The sequence below is a fragment of the Neolamprologus brichardi genome, chromosome 16 (assembly GCF_056152115.1).
Source record: "Neolamprologus brichardi isolate AB-2024 chromosome 16, ASM5615211v1, whole genome shotgun sequence".
Taxonomy (NCBI): Eukaryota; Metazoa; Chordata; class Actinopteri; order Cichliformes; family Cichlidae; genus Neolamprologus; species Neolamprologus brichardi.
The window spans coordinates 19,010,066-19,026,208 of NC_142119.1; the positions used below are offsets into that span (position 1 = coordinate 19,010,066).

Here is a 16,143-nt window from a genome sequence, read left to right on the forward strand (position 1 = left end):
GTTCGACCCACATAATATTTGGTGGATATGTGACCATGCCTACTGTGCGCGCCTGCATGCGCACACTTGTCTTTGCATCACGGGCAGTGATTGGTGTGCAGCTGGAGACGGAGAGCCACACAGCCATTCGTCTCCCATTGAGCAGCAGTGACTCTCCGCTATTCATCCCCATTTAGCGAGACGGCGAGATGGTCTACAGGGCTGTGTGTACTTCACACACACTCACACATACACACACACACATACATACATAGGGGCCACCCGTATCAAGGCTGGACACACACACACACCAAGGCTGAATTTTCAGTTTTGAAGTAGAAACATAGTTGTAACATGTATCTCTTTGCATACATGTAAATGAAACCTGCAGAACACACAAACACATTTGCATGACCACAACACATTGCACTGTACTGACCTGACTGTTCTTACATGCATGTAGGTCATGTAGACAAGTATCCATATATAGGCATACAGGGTCATGCTGGTGTATATGCACATGAACACATATGCATATGGTATACACATGCAAAACCTAAAGGAGATACTGGATAACCTCCCTCACACTCTGCCGTATGCAAACATAAACACATACACACGCACCCACACATACCCTGTTCCCCCTCCCTCTGCTCTTTCAGGCACGTCTTTAAATATTCATCACTCTGGCTGCTCTGTGAGTGCCGTAAACGCTGCCTCACACTCCAGGGAATAGCTAAAGCCTACTCTATCATCTGCTCTCCCTCCCTCCCTCCTCTCTCTCACAGACACACACACGCACCCACCCCTACACACACGGACACACTTCTAGCCACAGCCGCTCACAAGGACGAACTGACTCGCACAAACACTCTGAGGCACAGCCAGTGGCATCACTGGACGCACAGACACATGCAGGTACATGAATCAGGTGCAGGGAAACACGTATGCTTCGATGCACGAATAGATTTTTTGTGTGTGTGTGTGTGCGTGCGTGCGTGCGTTTACTGGCTCCCAGCACAGTGCGTTGAGCGGTGTTGTGTTCCAGGAAACAGGATGTCTCTTTGTTTGGGTTTTATTCTGTTGGTGAACGTTAGCCGCTTTAGTCCCTGGGGTCTGTGTATGCCGCTTTGTCTGTTACCGTGTGTGTGCGTGTCTGTGTGTGCGCATCCCATGCAGGTGTGCCTGTTTGTGTGTTTCAGGATTATTCCAGAAATTTTGGCAAAAATGAACGTGTTTGGACCAAGCATGTGCGGTTGTCTGTAATGGGAGCATTTACACCCATATTGACCTTATGCTCAAAGTAGATCATCTTCCAGTTTTCAGTTGTAGCGCACACGAACGCAGAAACACGAGCACGACACACATGCAGACCGTGGTTTCATCTACGTGTCGTTACACCCAGGAGAAAGAAGATAAAGCGCACCATCCTCTAGCAGATAGTTCCCAAGCAATAGAGCTGAACACACGTTTGTGCGGTTGATCACATGTTGTCACTGTACAAAGAACAGTGACAACATGAGAACCTTCACAGATGTACAAAGAAAAGCCTGTCCTGGGTTTTTGCTGCCTTAAAGGCCACCACACATGTATCAAAGAGACGCAAGCAACCAACGGATCAACAGGTCAAGCTTTAATTTAAATGAATTTCAGGCACTGAGTTTAAAAAAACCCAGTGTTGAGTGCTTAAAAAAATCTTCTTTATTGCTTTGTCTATTTAGATTATTGAGAGGAAAAACCATAAAGATTAGAGTTTTTACGTGTGAAGAATCTGGATTCAACAAGTGGATTCTACCATATTTTAGAAATATAGATATAATAGAAACCTTTGAGTTGGATTTAGTTTTAGTGGCTTAAAAGCTAAAACCTTTCTGAAACCTACAGGACAGGCAGTAGAATATCATGTGAGCTTGGCATATATTTAAAAAATTATATATAAATCTCCTTCTTTACTGTCCCATAGTTGCATTGATTTTGTCCCACCTATAATTTATCTTGGATATCAAATTCAATTTTACAGAATTAGACTTTCTAGTCAAAGAAAAGTTCCGATTCGCTGTCAGCAGCGGCACCGCAGGGAGAATGAGAGCCTTGTTTGCACTGCGAAGCATGTGATTTGTCTGGAGGGAGGGAAAAAAAAAGAAGTAAGGCAGTCAGTCATAGAGCGGAGGAAGTGCAATCGGGTTCAGGATGACTTCTCTGTCTGGCTGCCCTCCACTCTGGGGAAGGAGTTCTCGTCCAAGCTGTTTTAACTGCGTTTCACCCACAGCTCTGAGGATGTTCGGCACAACAATTAGAGGCAGACAAAAAAAAAGAAAAAGAAAAGGTGAACGCTGATAGAAGGAGAAAATGGAAACAGAGGGAAAGAAAGTGGTATAGACTGGCAGGGTGGGATATTGGAGGAGATAGGGAGAGGCAGTAAATGAGGGATTTTGCAGAGAATGCAGAAGGTGAGATAGACGGGTTCAAAGAGTGAGTGACAGCTTGATAGATGGAAGGTCTGAATAAGTGAGCGAGGCTTCGGAGACGCTGCGCGAGTACTAATGATTGACTGCATGCTTACAGGTGGTAGCAGGCTGAGACTTAAGGCTACATGCGCCCGCGAGTGTGAGCGCAGAAGCGTGTCTTCGTGTTTATTGTTGTTGACCATTTGCTCCCGATATTGTGTACACAGCATCATCCCTTTTGTGAGACTTGCTCAACTACGCCGCACACACAAAACCCCGACACGTGCGCACACAGCAGCTCAGCCAGGCATCGCCCGCAGCCACACTCTCCTTCTCACCACTGCCTCCCTCATTCATCTTTCATTAGCCTGGCTCACACAGGAGAAACAGCCTACCACCCCCTACCATCCTCCCCCATCCTCCGCACGCCTCCACCAGCCTCTCCACCTCTCCCTTCTCTCTATCTAACCTCCTTGCACCCCCCCCCCCCACCCCCCGTCTTATCTTGGTTTCTCTCGCACGTAATCTCTTTTGTTTGTCTCACTCATGTCTTGCAATCTGTCTTTTTAGATATCTCTCCTACTCCTCCTCTTCCTCTTTCCCTTCCCTTCTCTCCCTCTCTCTCTGCCTCCTCGGCTTCTTTTTTAGTCTTTTTCATTCAGCCTCGCTCCTTCACCCCTTTGCCCGCTTTCCTGCTCCTCCTCCTCCATCGCTCTCGGCCCCTCGTTCCCCTCCACGGCCTCCTCACTCTTCCACGTTTTCACCTCTTTTATCGTCTTCTCCGTTTTCGCTCCCGCTCTCCCTTCTCTCCTTCCTGTGCAGCGCCGTTTCTCTGACACTCGTCTCTGCCCAGCCTCCCCCCGCCTTCCTGTCTCCCTTTCTCTCCCCCTCGCCTGCTCTTTTTCTTCCTTTCATTTTGCTCTCCGTCTCTCCCTCGATGGAGGGGAAAGGCTCTTCGCCTCTAATTGCGGCTGTTCCGTTGCCATGGCGCGTGTTGCTCAGCGCTGCGAGGTGCTGTCTGTGTGTGTGTGTCTGGGTGTGTGCGCACGCATGTGTGTGCGCCTGCGTGTGTGTGTGTGTGTGCGTGTTTGTGTGTGGCAGGCAGATGATTGCTTGCTGCCAGCTCTCGTTTCCCGGACGCCGATCGTGTTTCTTTGCGGCAGCAGGAAAAAAAAATGAGACGCCAGAAATAGCCCCCCTTCACACAGACCCACTCACTCTCACCGCTGTGCTGTCAGAGAGACACACATACGCAGGCAGGCGCACACACACAGTCGCTCACACAAACACACATCCACTGCATTTCCTCTCCTTCTGACATTCTCGGTGTATGTGACCCAGGTTAGACTGAATGTAGACACCTATTTTGCACACGCACGGGCAGTGATGTGTGTTTATGTGTATCCACATGTGTCCAACTTCCTCTTCGTTCGTGTCCGTGTGTGTGTCTTTGTGTGTGTGTTTCCTGCGTCTCTTAGGAGGTTGTGTGGGGACTCCTGATTTATTTCACCTTTAATGGGAAGTGAAATGAATGTGACTAGCAGCTGGTCTGGTCCTCGGAGATATCGCGGTAGGCTAACCCAGAAAACAGTTCTGAAATGGTCCCTACTCTGACAAGCACCAGGATACGCCACTCTACGCTCCACTGGCTGCACTGTTGGTTTTATTTTAAGCTTTGTTTAGACGTTTAGTCGACACTTTTATCCAGAATTATGGCAGGTAGATTCTTGTTGCCGGTTTATATTCGACCTCTGGCCAACTCAACTTGTGGTTTTCTTTCTGTCACAACTTTTTAAAGGGTTGTTGGAAGGTAAATGGAGACAGATTAATGGCAAATAAACCTTGCAACCTCACGCTGCAAAAGAGGATAAGAGAGGATTATAACCAGATTTGTGGATGAATCTCCATAATCATCTTCTGTGCTTTTCTCCTGCAGTTCTCACTGGGCTTTTAAGGGAAAAAAACAACAGCCTGTTTATGTGCCTGCTTGGTTTTTACAAAATTTGCGTAACTTAAATCTAAAAGTTTTAGGAGCTGTTTGTAAGACTGCTAAAAAAATGAACAAAATGTGCACAAATGACAAGAAAAATACACTAAAAGCTCTTTAATCATCCGTCCATCCGTTCATTCATCCATCCATCCGTTTTTCTACTGCTCTGGATTCCAGATCGTGGGGGTAGCAGTTTAAGCAGAGAAGCCCAGACCTCCTTTTCCCTTCTCCAGCTCATCCGGCGGGAATTAGGTCTTCCTGATAGAACATGCCCGAAACATCTTACCTAGGAGGCATCCAGGAGGCGTCTTAGTCAGATATCTGATCTATTTCAGTTAGTTTTGTTTGATGTGGCAAAGTAGTGGGTCCTGCCAAACGACACAACTCACCCTATCACCAAGAGAACGTCCGGCCATCCTTAAGTGGAAACTGATTTCTGCAGCTTGTATTCTCAGTCTCATTCTTTATGTCACTATCTAGAGCAGGGGTGTCGAACTCCAGGCCTCAAGGGCCAGTGTCCTGCAGGTTTTGGATAACATCCTGGGTCAACACACCTGAATCAAATGATCAGTTCATTACCAGACTTCTGGAGAACTGCAAGGCACGTTGAGGAGGTAATTTAGCAATTTAAATCAGCTGTGTTGGATCAAGGACACATCTAAAACCTGCAGGACACCGGCCCTCGAGGCCTGGAGTTCGACACTCGTGATCTAGAGCTTGTGGTCTTAAAGATGAGGGTGGGAACATAGATTGGCAAGTAAATTGACAGCTTCACTTTCACACTGAGCTCTCTCTTCCCTACAGTACAACATCTCTCTGGTCGCTTTTGGTGACCGTTTATTCCCTGTCACATGCACCGCTGTTTTAGTTTTACTTTGACCTCTTGACTTTTGTTGCTCGGCACATCGTACCACTGCTATCGCCGCTGGGTTGAGGTACGACCATGATGGTTTTTACTGCCATAATAATGATATAAAAGTTACCAATCAGACAGAGGGAGATGGTGCAACAGTTTCTGTGAGACTGTGGAAAAAACATCTTCTCTTCCTATATCAATACTGATATGACGGTATGGTTTGAGTGGTGCTACCTATTGTTCAGGAGAATATTAGAAGTCTAACCTCTTGTGAATTGTTTGGAGTTGAGGTGAACCAAGCACTCTTCCCACGCCTAAGCTTACTGTCACACTGTTTACAATATGCCCTAACCCAGCCCGCGGCATCAGGTGATGCTATATTGTCTGCATTTCCCTCAGTATGCAAGTAAAAATAAAAATGCTTGAATGTGGCAAAAGCATATGGGCACAATGGCACAAAGGTATAGAGATCCTCAAAGCTTAGATGGCGACATGTATCCCTTATATCTTTACGCAGTCTTTTTTTTTTGTTAGGAAACAGTCTGGTTTTCAACCAGTGCCGACTGTTTCATTCACTTGTTAAAAAAGAGTTCTGTCAGCGCATAATTTAAGCTTTCACTAATTAATTAATACATTTTGTGAGTAATTATTAATTCTCTGAGCAACTCGATGGTAAAGCAGAGGGGAACCCTCAGGACCATTTAGACTTTCTCAGAAGGATTTGTTGCATTTAGCTTCTTTGGTTTAATAATAATAATTCTGTTCTAATTTGAATTTCAGTCTAATTTTCTATCAGGTTTCCTTCATAAAATGGCATAAATACCATCCTTTCTCAGCCGGCTGCAGGTACCATAGCTGGATCGCTCACTGATTAGGACTTCATAATGGGGCCAAAGACCATAGCCGTGTGTGTGTTTGTTTAGAAAGTGACAGGTACATTAAACAGTCACATTTCCTTAGGCCTTTCCAAATGGCCAGGCTTACCTTGCTTGTAGCATAGATGGAGTGAAGGCAGGGCATGACGTCTGTAGCCACTACGACTCTTTCCCCCTTTCCTTTTATTTTGGTGTGTGTGGCTAAGTTCTCTCATAGTTACGGTCCTCCACTGTGGCATGCCAATTTAAAACATATTTGTAATAACAACCATAAACCATGAGGAGACTGAGCTTCTCTGTCATCCCAACTCAAACAGAGTGAGACACTTTACGCAGTTCTCAATTTCTGCAGTTGCATTTGCCCAAAGAAGCTTAAAATCTAATCCCTATTGGCAATTAAAGATCATTTGTTCTTGAATCTGGACCTTCAGTATTTGGGTCAGAAAGGTGCGCCAAACAGATACACATTTAAAAGACTCGGGATCAGTATCAAGGCAAATAATAGAAATAAACACTGAATCGTGCATCCCCGTTTTCTATAAATGAAAGATTTTGGCAGACATTGTAGTCGGTTCATTTATACTAAAAAAGGGAATTTGGCATCATTAAACTTCATGGTTTCTGTTAACTTAGCAATGAGCAGACAGCAGTCAAATTCTATGGCGTGTAAAGAATTTAAATTAACAAAAAAAAAGAGAACTGGACCTTTGTTCAAGCAAAAGATGTTAGTGTATGCAACAGCTGCAAGGAGCCTATGTCTTCATAGCCTCCATACATTTTATGTTGTCAGTGGGGCAGTTTGAACTCTTGTTGGCAGAGCTGGGAGCACATCTGAGGAGGTAGGGAAATCATTTCAGAGAGCCGATTGACCCGCAGCAGCATCTAGCTGTGTGTAAGAGGTAAAATAGTGTTATTTTACTATTTGTGTATCCAATACTGGTGCACATTTTGAGCTACAGCACACTTGTTGCCAAGTGCAGCGGTCTGATTGGTCAGATATGCTTATTTGAATCATAAAAATTAAGCTTGATTTGATATTTGCAAATATTATGGTTACGTGTCCAGTGACTGAAGGCCTTTACTGACGCATTTAAGGATCAGAGTTTGGTTTCACTTAAACGTTGAGACTATTGAGTGTGGTTACATCAGGAAAAAATAATCATTTATGTATTATTGCTCCAAGAGACCACAATTAAAATGATGGATAGCCTTTGTTGCAAGTTTTATCTTTTTTTTTTTCATATTTAAGAGTGGCTTGCAGGTTGGGAATTTATCTGTATGAAAATGAAGCAGAAAGCAGATTTAGCAAAACCGTGTCTGCAAATGCACTACAATAAAAAAACATTCACGATCGTTATTGTAGTATCGGGTTGGAATTTGCTGTAAATAAACACACTGTAATGACACAAAAGTGCGAGTGGCCAGGCTAGGTTAAGGTTAGGAATAACAAATGGATCCGAAAACGTATAACCTTAAAATATTTTGAAAATGCAGGTTTTTTTAATCATATCTCGCTTGGGTAGTTGTCACGTTGGCGAGAGCAAGGTGGAAGAAAAAGCTGGCTAATTTGGAAGTTATCAGACATTAGAAAAAAAGCATGTACAGCGCCTCGTTTTTATATTTTCATCAAGCAGAAACTCAGGCTCTGCTATCGCTGCTGCTGGTAGTGTAAGAGGCTGCTGTTGGCAGCGCACCTGAAGCAGCTGTGTGTACCAAAGGAGCTGCACCAGCTATTAGTTTCATACAGCTGCGACATCCCAACTGGAGCTCCATCTTATCTCCAGGAACAAAATCTTCCCGTCTAAAAATGGGTGGTGCACACAGCCTTTTTCAAGACCGTGATGCTGAAGCAGAGGAAGTCTACGTACACAAAAGAACTCAAGCACAAAAATGAGCTCAGTAGTTCTGTTTTTCTGGACATGATGTCCTGACAGACTGGGCAGAAAATTGTGAAATGCAGGTGAAAACTAGCAAAAGACTCACTACTCAGACTCTCTGCCATCTACTACTGAGGCCTGATTTAACTGAATCGAGCCGACAATTTGGCCCGTGTACGTGGCTGACGTCGAAGTGTTTATGCTTGTGCTGGTGGACTTGTGTGTTAATTGCTCCATGGTTTTTGTGGGGGAAAACATTTTTGTTGCTCAAGTTTTCCAATTCCTTTTTCTGATGAACAGAAATTTGCTGATATCCTTATATTGATGCTTATGATTATCACCCCTCACATTGAGGTGATGAATTTCCTGCTGGAGCGTAAATCCCCAGTAAGAAAGAGAGGACTCCTGTATGGGATATATAGTGTTTTTATTTTATTTATGTCTCTAGAAATGTAAGACATTGCATTAACTTTTTAGTCATTTCCAAAAATAATGACAAATATTAAATATAAATCAATTTTCTCCGATTTTAGTTGATTCTCACGGCAAGTAACAGAGTCGCTCCTCTTCCTGGCACCTGGGTGCTTTTCATTGCTTGCTTTGTGCTTAAATGTGTTAAAATGGATTTATCCATTGCCTTTTCAGTGCTTAAACCATCTGTCATCAAATGAAACTCCTCTCAAGGATAACCCTGCCAATGTAAGTTTATGTGTTTCCTATTGGAAATAAATCCTGTTGCAAGCCCTGAACCTACTTTGGACGTCTCCACTACACAAAGCTTTTTGTTTATTTTTGATCTGGCCTTCAGTGTCCTGTTATTGTAAATAGAAAGTTTCCAGTCTTTTGAGTAGTATTCTCTAAAACATTATCCCCCTCTTGTGCGACTAGAAAGTGACAGTGATGTAACAGCATCACGACATTTAACATTGTTTTTATAAAACACATTTGGTTAGTCACCAGGAGTTATTTTTATTAGCCTGGCTGATGTCACTACAGCCACGAAGACTCGTCATGTTCATGTGCAGGGTGCAGTGATGGCTCAGTATTTGTGGTGCTATTGTGAAGTGATTGCTACAGAGAGTGATTTAAAGCACAGCGGTGTTAAAATTCCTAAAGATTTCCCCAATATAATTGTCATTTCAAAAACTAATGAAAAAAAATCATTCAGACAGTCAGACAGTCACATAGGAATAGGTGATTGGAGAGTCCCACGTAATTCTGTGCAACCACAATACAAGAGTGACCCACCCTCCCCCAAGACAGAGACGACTTTGGCGACCCTGAGGTCAACCACTGTGGCCACTTAGTTCGTGCTGCACACCAAACCCAAGAGCACAACACATGCAGAAAATGCCATGAGCCGCGCGGCGGTTTGATTCTCACGCTAATAGATCAATAAAAGACATTAGTGGCGGGCTAGCCCAGCGAGCAGTGCTAATACAAGGTTAATCCAGGGTTAATGGCTGAGCAGCATCGTTCTCAGAGGCAGCCATTAGTTCTCAGCCGCACCATACAATATCAGGTTCTTCTCCTAGTCGTGCCCCAGGTTTCCAGGCGCGGGGAAGGAAATTGAAAAGAAAGGAATAGCGGCTCACTCTCACGAGTCAAGATGAAAATGAGATATCCAGATAGATGAAACTGAATGCAAAGAAATGGGGGCGATATCTGAGTGAGGCCGAGCAGCGTGCGGGGGAAACGTGCGCGGAATGAAAAAGAAGGGAAAGATGGGACGGCGAAATTGTGGTCAGGAGAAGTAGGAAACTGAGATGAGAGAAAGGGGGTGAGAAGGAGAGGAAGGGAGTTGAGCGCTACACATCTCCCTGTCCTTGTAAAGTGCTGCGTGCTGTCGAAGCGGCAGCCAAGAATGTGTCAGCCCAGCCGTCTCACGCTGCCTAATGGGCTCTTAAACGCTGATATAAAGCTCACTCGCTCTTTCGCCCTCCCCTTTTCCTCTCTCTCTCCTTTTTCTGCCTCTGCCACTCACTCTCATTACTTCTCGTTCTCACCCTGTCCCTCACTCTGTCACTCACTTGTCCTCTGCCTCTCTTTCCCTCTCTTTCTGCTGCTCTATCAACCTCTCTGCCGTTCCCCTTTCCCCCGTTGCCGTCTTCTCCCTCTGATTTCTCCCTGAATTACTCCATCGTCACGTCTAAAGCTCTGCTCCTAGTTGTCTCTGTATTTACAACTTTTTTACGGGAGAACTTAAAACTTCTCTGTCTTCTCTTTTTTTCTCCTCCTCCAGGCTCCATAACGCCTTCTACCCTAAGGCACCGTCCTTCTCCCTCACACTTCTGCACGTCCTGTCGGCACCACTCCACGGCTTGGCCAATGCCTTTGTGTTTGGCCTGGATAGGGATTGGTGGAGCCTCCTGAGCCCAACTGGCATGCAGGTAAACTTCACACACACCTGTGAGAACCGCGTCGTTATTTAAATCTGGAGGCTATTTATACACAGTGGTTACGCTTGAATAGACACTCAGTCATCTTTCATGTGATTGCATACAGTAGTCTGTTCAAAGACTTGCACTGATGCGAATCAACCCTGGGTGACAAAAAATAAAGGTAAATACATGTCCGCGTCACTTGAAAATATTTAACCCAACACGCGAGGAACCAATCAGGCTGTTGCACTGACACGAGCTCTCAATCGAGGCTTATACTGGTTGAAACTGTGCATTTGGTTAAATGCTTACAGTTCAGCGCTAAGTATGCAAACATGGTCATAATGTGTGCATTTACATGGACAGAGTATCCCAGGTTACCTAAGCTTATCCTGGTTTTAACCATATTCAGGATATGACACTTATATACATTTGGTTAGGCATGCAAATAGTTCCTCACAGTTCATCTTCATAGCTACTAAACTTAAGCCCAGGTGGCTTTGACCTGACTTGTTTCACTCTACATGTTGAGAAACAGACATTCTGCAAACTGTCTTCTGTAGACTTGAATGTCTTGCTCCCACCATTACACCTGGATGTGCTGTATAAGGGTACTTCAACATGTTCAGAAGCATATCCAGGTTTCTTAACACCTAGAACAAAGGCCCATTCAAGTGTCAGAAATAAAGACACAAAGACAAAAACAGAGTACTTCTAAAAGATTGTCATAACCAGGATACGCAGGTCCATGTAGACACACTCAGCAACCATCCAATATGCAGCTGGTTAGCAGGTATAATTCAGTTTAACTGTAAAGTAATAGACACGTGAATTAAATGGGCAAATTTAAATCTGTGGTGACAGATTAAAAGTCTGGGATCACCAAAGTTTTCCAATACATTTTAGTCCTAAGAAAAAAACATCAGCTTTGCTGTGACATTGAGCAAAAATGATTGCTGGGATTACTCATTTGAATTATGTGAATTTCAGATTGACCATCATTGTTATTCCTGCTGTTAGCGTGGTTTAAAATCCATTCCTTCAGCAGATCTATTCAGTCGGCAATGTCACAGATTCCACGTCTGAAAGGAGCTTTATAAAGCTCTGAATGCCATCTGTCCTCTGCAGTGTACCTTTGCTTACTCCTTTCAGGGACTCAGGTGGCTGAAGCCCATCCCAGCAAAGACATACGTATTGAAGGGCATCGAAATGAGTGGCTGAATTTTCGGTTTATACCAGTGTTGAAATGCTTATGTAAAGGAAGATGTTTAAGTTTAAGGATGTGCTAATTCTACAAAAAGTCATTTTACTTTTTTTCCCTTCTTTTCTTGCAACATCATCTTAGCCATCTTCCCAGTGAGAAATAATTGCTTCAGGATTTGTAATTAGGCCATTTAACTTCCCACACTGACTGTTACCATCTGTTACAGGTGTTCACAAGCCACCTGTACAGAAAATACTTGTTGGGTTTTGGTAAAACCCCCCCCCTCTTTTTTTTTAAGTGTAAAATAGCAAATTAGATTCTGTACTGTGTCATCCTTAGATTCAGGGCTTAGGAACATGTAATGAAGACAAGCTTTTCCAAAAAGTTACGTGTATATATTATATTTAATTTCTCTCTCTTTTTTTTTAAATTTGAACCACAAACCTGCGTTGTTGCATTTCAATAAACACCACAATCAATAGGGTTCTCCACAGATTTGTCTCAATCTGCAAACATTGACTGTATCTGCAGATACGAGCCAGAGCAGATATTGAACCGCAAACACAGAAAATTCTTTGTGGTCTTAGCTCACGTGTACACAAACGCGCACGCACGCACACACACACACATATTGTCACCTAGTCAGTACCACCAACCACGCTGATAACGGGTTGTGAGCGCAGTGTGGAAGACTGGAATGTGCGGTGTGACCTTCAGCCCAAATGTCAATGTTGCACTGTGGTGAGCGGGGAGAGAGAGACAGAGAAGTGAAACGGAATCTCAATGTGTTCGTAAATCACAGAGAAAACGCTGTTTGCGTGTCTCGCGGAGAACGAGAGAGAAGGTGAGAAAGAAGATGACAGAGCGAGAGCGAGTGAAAGAGAGAGAGAGAAGGAGAGAGAGAGAGAGAGAGGCGGCGTGTGTTCGTGCGCTATCGTGACTAACAGCCGGTTGTTATTCATCTTGGCATGCGGCTCCCAGCAGCCCCCACACATCAGGTGTGAGATTGGCGGGGAAGAGAAGGGGGCGCGGGGGAGAGGTTTGGGAGAGAAGGAGGTGGGGGTGGTGGTGGTGTGGAGGGTTTTGCAACAGCGTCAAAACATTCCTCTCTCAAAGCGACGAATCTGCGCTTTCAACCCTACCCCCCCCACCCCCACCCCGGCCCTCCTAACCCTGTCTCCTCGTGCTCACTCACCAGCGCTCTCTCCCTCTCTGCCTCTGTTGCTGCTTGCCTGCAGTACATTTGCATGATTTAAAGGGTAGGCTCCGTTTTTCCTTCTCCCTAGGCTGTCTTCACTCTGCTCTCTCGTGCCATACGTACTTTGGAAAAGTTGTTGGTGGCTGTTGCTTTGGGTAGGCGGAGAAAATCAGTTTAATTAAAGGTGACCTGTTATGCTCGTTCCCACCTTCATGTTTTTATTCCTGGACTCTGCAATAGTAGTCTTGCGTGATTTACAGCTCATAACGATCCATCATTATTCCGATTCGCTGCTCCTCATAAACAGAGGCTTTAAAAAGCAGGTGGATGGGACCTTTGTGCTCACAGGCAGAGCTGTGTGCCTGAGATGACTACATTAGGGACAGCCGCTCTCTTTGACGTCATACAGTACCAGGAGCAAAAATGAAAAACAACATTGTCAGGGTGCCCGTGCTGACCTCTGTCAACCGTCGAAAGCAGCATAAATGGGAACTCGAGCAGTAGAACCGCACCACAGATAAATGGTAGAAGGTGGTCTCTTCTGATAAATCACATTTTCTTTTACATCACGTGGATGGCCAGGTGTGTGTACATCGCTTATCTGGGGAACACCTGGCACCAAGATGTGGGATAGGAAGAAGGCAAGCCAGCGGAGGCAGTGTGATGCTTTGGGCAATGTTCTGCTGGAAAACTTGGGTTGTGCCATCCATGTGGATTTTACTTTTGATGCTATGATTATTACCACCTACCCTATGCACTGTTTCCCTGATGGCTCTGGCCTCTCTCAGCAGGATAATGCTTCCTGCCACCAAGCAAAAATGATTCAGGAATGGTTTGAGGAGCACAAGTTTGAGGTGTTGACTTGCCCTCAAAATTCCTGATTGCAATCCAATCAAACATCTGTGGGATGTGCTTGACAAACAAGTCTGATCCATGGAGGCCCCACCTCCGAGCTTACAGGACTTGAAGGATCTGTTGCTAACATCTTGGCACCAGATACCACAGCTCACCTTCAGGCCACTAGTGGACTCCGTGCATCGACTGTAATGTAATGCATTTGCTGTATCTGCATCTGCACCTGTAGTTTGGGTAGAGACCTCTTAAAATGTTAGTTCACCCACAGTTTTTAATCTAACTCCACGTATTAAAAAAAAATTAGGAAAACGTGTGAGAAAGGGTGAGGAGAGGGCTGCCCACTCTCTTTTCCAGTCCAGAGAAAATGGAAAGAGACACATGTCTGCCACAGAGGGTTTATATGAGGTGAAGAAATCCGTAATCAGCTGAAACAGACATTAATGTGGTGGAAGGCCCTGACCATCCTGGTCTCGTGCTGCATCAGTTCAAGCCTTTGGCTCCAGCGCGGATACTGCTTAAAGCTTCTGTTTGTCTTTGTCTCTCACTAAAAAGGGGGCATCTTGCCACCTTTATTGCTGAGCTATGTGAGGGTCTGGTGATACTTTCGCAGCCCTCAAAAGCACAAGTCCAAACCACTGCACCAAAACTGAAAAACCCTAAGTAGAGCGTTTGCAGGAAATGGCAGACATTCATGTAAATGAGTTTCCATCATTCAAGTATGAGACACTAAGGGGTGGGAGGGGTTCTCCCACAGCTGATTTGAGCTGATCTGAGACATGTTGATGAGCCCTAAACAGTCTGACCTGTGGCAGTCTGGCTTTGCAAGGTTTAAAACAGTAGATTGCTTATTGAGCCATTTTCAGACAGTGACATTCAGGTTTTTATTATTTGCAAAGAAATGTCATTACCACCAGCACTGACGTGTTTCATCCCAGTAATAGTGACAGTAATATCATTAAGTTTATAGCTCAATAAACTCAACATTTAAGTGCGGAGTACCTTTTTAATATCCAATATGTTCAGTCATTCAAACATGCCTGGTACTGTGCCATTGGTATTTTTTAAACCTTGATACTGGACTCCAAGATTTAGAATTGTTCTCAGTTTATTAGGTTCCCTTTTGGCTTATGCAGCACATAGCAAAAAGGCATTATTATTGCTTTCCGTGGCCCTGCCAGTTTTGTTCTGCTCAGTGCATAGATAGCACATTAGGATGAGACATTGCAGATAAAAGCACTTTTGTGAGTTCTAAGAAAGGTTCACGCATTTTATAGGGTATGGCAAAAATGTGCCATTTATTTGTTTCAGTGCTTGCAAATGGCCACTGGAGCAAATTGGCAGCAACGCTGAGTTTGGGCACCACATTTAGATCCCTCAAAACATCCACAATTTGTTCCACTCTCACTATGAAAAGTAGCTGCTTTGATTTGAATGGTGACGTGTGAAAGATCGTGATGCAGAGTTTGCTAAAAATAACTAATTTACATGTTTTTTTAAAAAACCTTACAAAATAAATGATCTTGGCAGCCACTCGAGCAGCTCCCATGTCAACTAAAAATAAAACTGCAGGATGGAAATGAGATTACATTTAATGGCATTTCAGGCTGATTATTAGGCTAGCATGCATGATTGTGAATACCACTGGGTTTCCCTGTGTCTAGACTTGCAGTGGACATGGGTCCTCGTCACTAGAGACATAAAAGCACAGCACACTCTGACTGCACGATGTCTATCGGCCAGCTTCAGTTGAGAGATTGAGCAAAAACACAGGAAGCGCGGTGGCTTTCAGTACACTGTTTACTTTGAGCCATAGAAATTGTAGTTGTTAAATTTTTCAAATAGCCTTTGCTGCATACACCCACACATTTTCACTGCCATTCATTTTTTTCCCCCTAAATTTAGTTAGACACTGACCTTTAAGGTGAGTAAGCCTACCTGCCAGTTATGTTTCATACTGCAGTGCAGAGAATTACAAAGTTAAGTAAAAGACTCGGCACACACCAGATTAAAACTCAAATCATGACACCAAAAAACAAAAAAAGAAATCGGACCAGGTCGTGATTTTAACGGATATTTCCATTCCTCCTCGCTTCCTCTTGAAGCTAAATTTAAGCATGAGGAGAGTCGGTCTAACTAAAACTAAAACTAACACACTTTCACTAAGAGGCCTCTTCTGGTTACAGATCTGATTCATGCATTCACACAACCAGGTTATTACTGTGAACAGAAGCACATTTTTTTTATTTATTTATTTATTTTAAACCCATTTTCTTCCATTAACCTGCTTCTTTGTCATGGCATCTCTTTCTTTATCTAGTCCTCGGTTTCCCCCACCCTCCTCCTCTTTCACGGCAGTGAAGCCGCTCTTCTGTTTCTCCCTCTCTCTGCCCATCTCTGCCTCGCCGTACTCTTCTGCTGTCTCCTCTGTTCCCAGTACCCTGTTACAGCATCTCTGGCATTTATCTATCTTACATTATTTTT

The 16,143-nt window shown here is 44.2% G+C and overlaps 1 protein-coding gene across 2 annotated transcripts in view; it reads left to right on the forward strand.

The window, feature by feature from the left end:
• si:dkey-100n23.5 (cyclic AMP receptor-like protein A) overlaps nucleotides 1–16,143 on the forward strand; it is a 51,608-nt gene that overhangs the window by 31,829 nt on the left and 3,636 nt on the right. For both annotated transcript variants that reach the window (XM_006788194.3, XM_035906820.2), the window contains one exon: nucleotides 10,267–10,414. In XM_006788194.3, coding sequence (XP_006788257.2) covers nucleotides 10,267–10,414 — 148 coding nt within the window. The remainder of the gene's footprint in view (nucleotides 1–10,266; nucleotides 10,415–16,143) is intronic.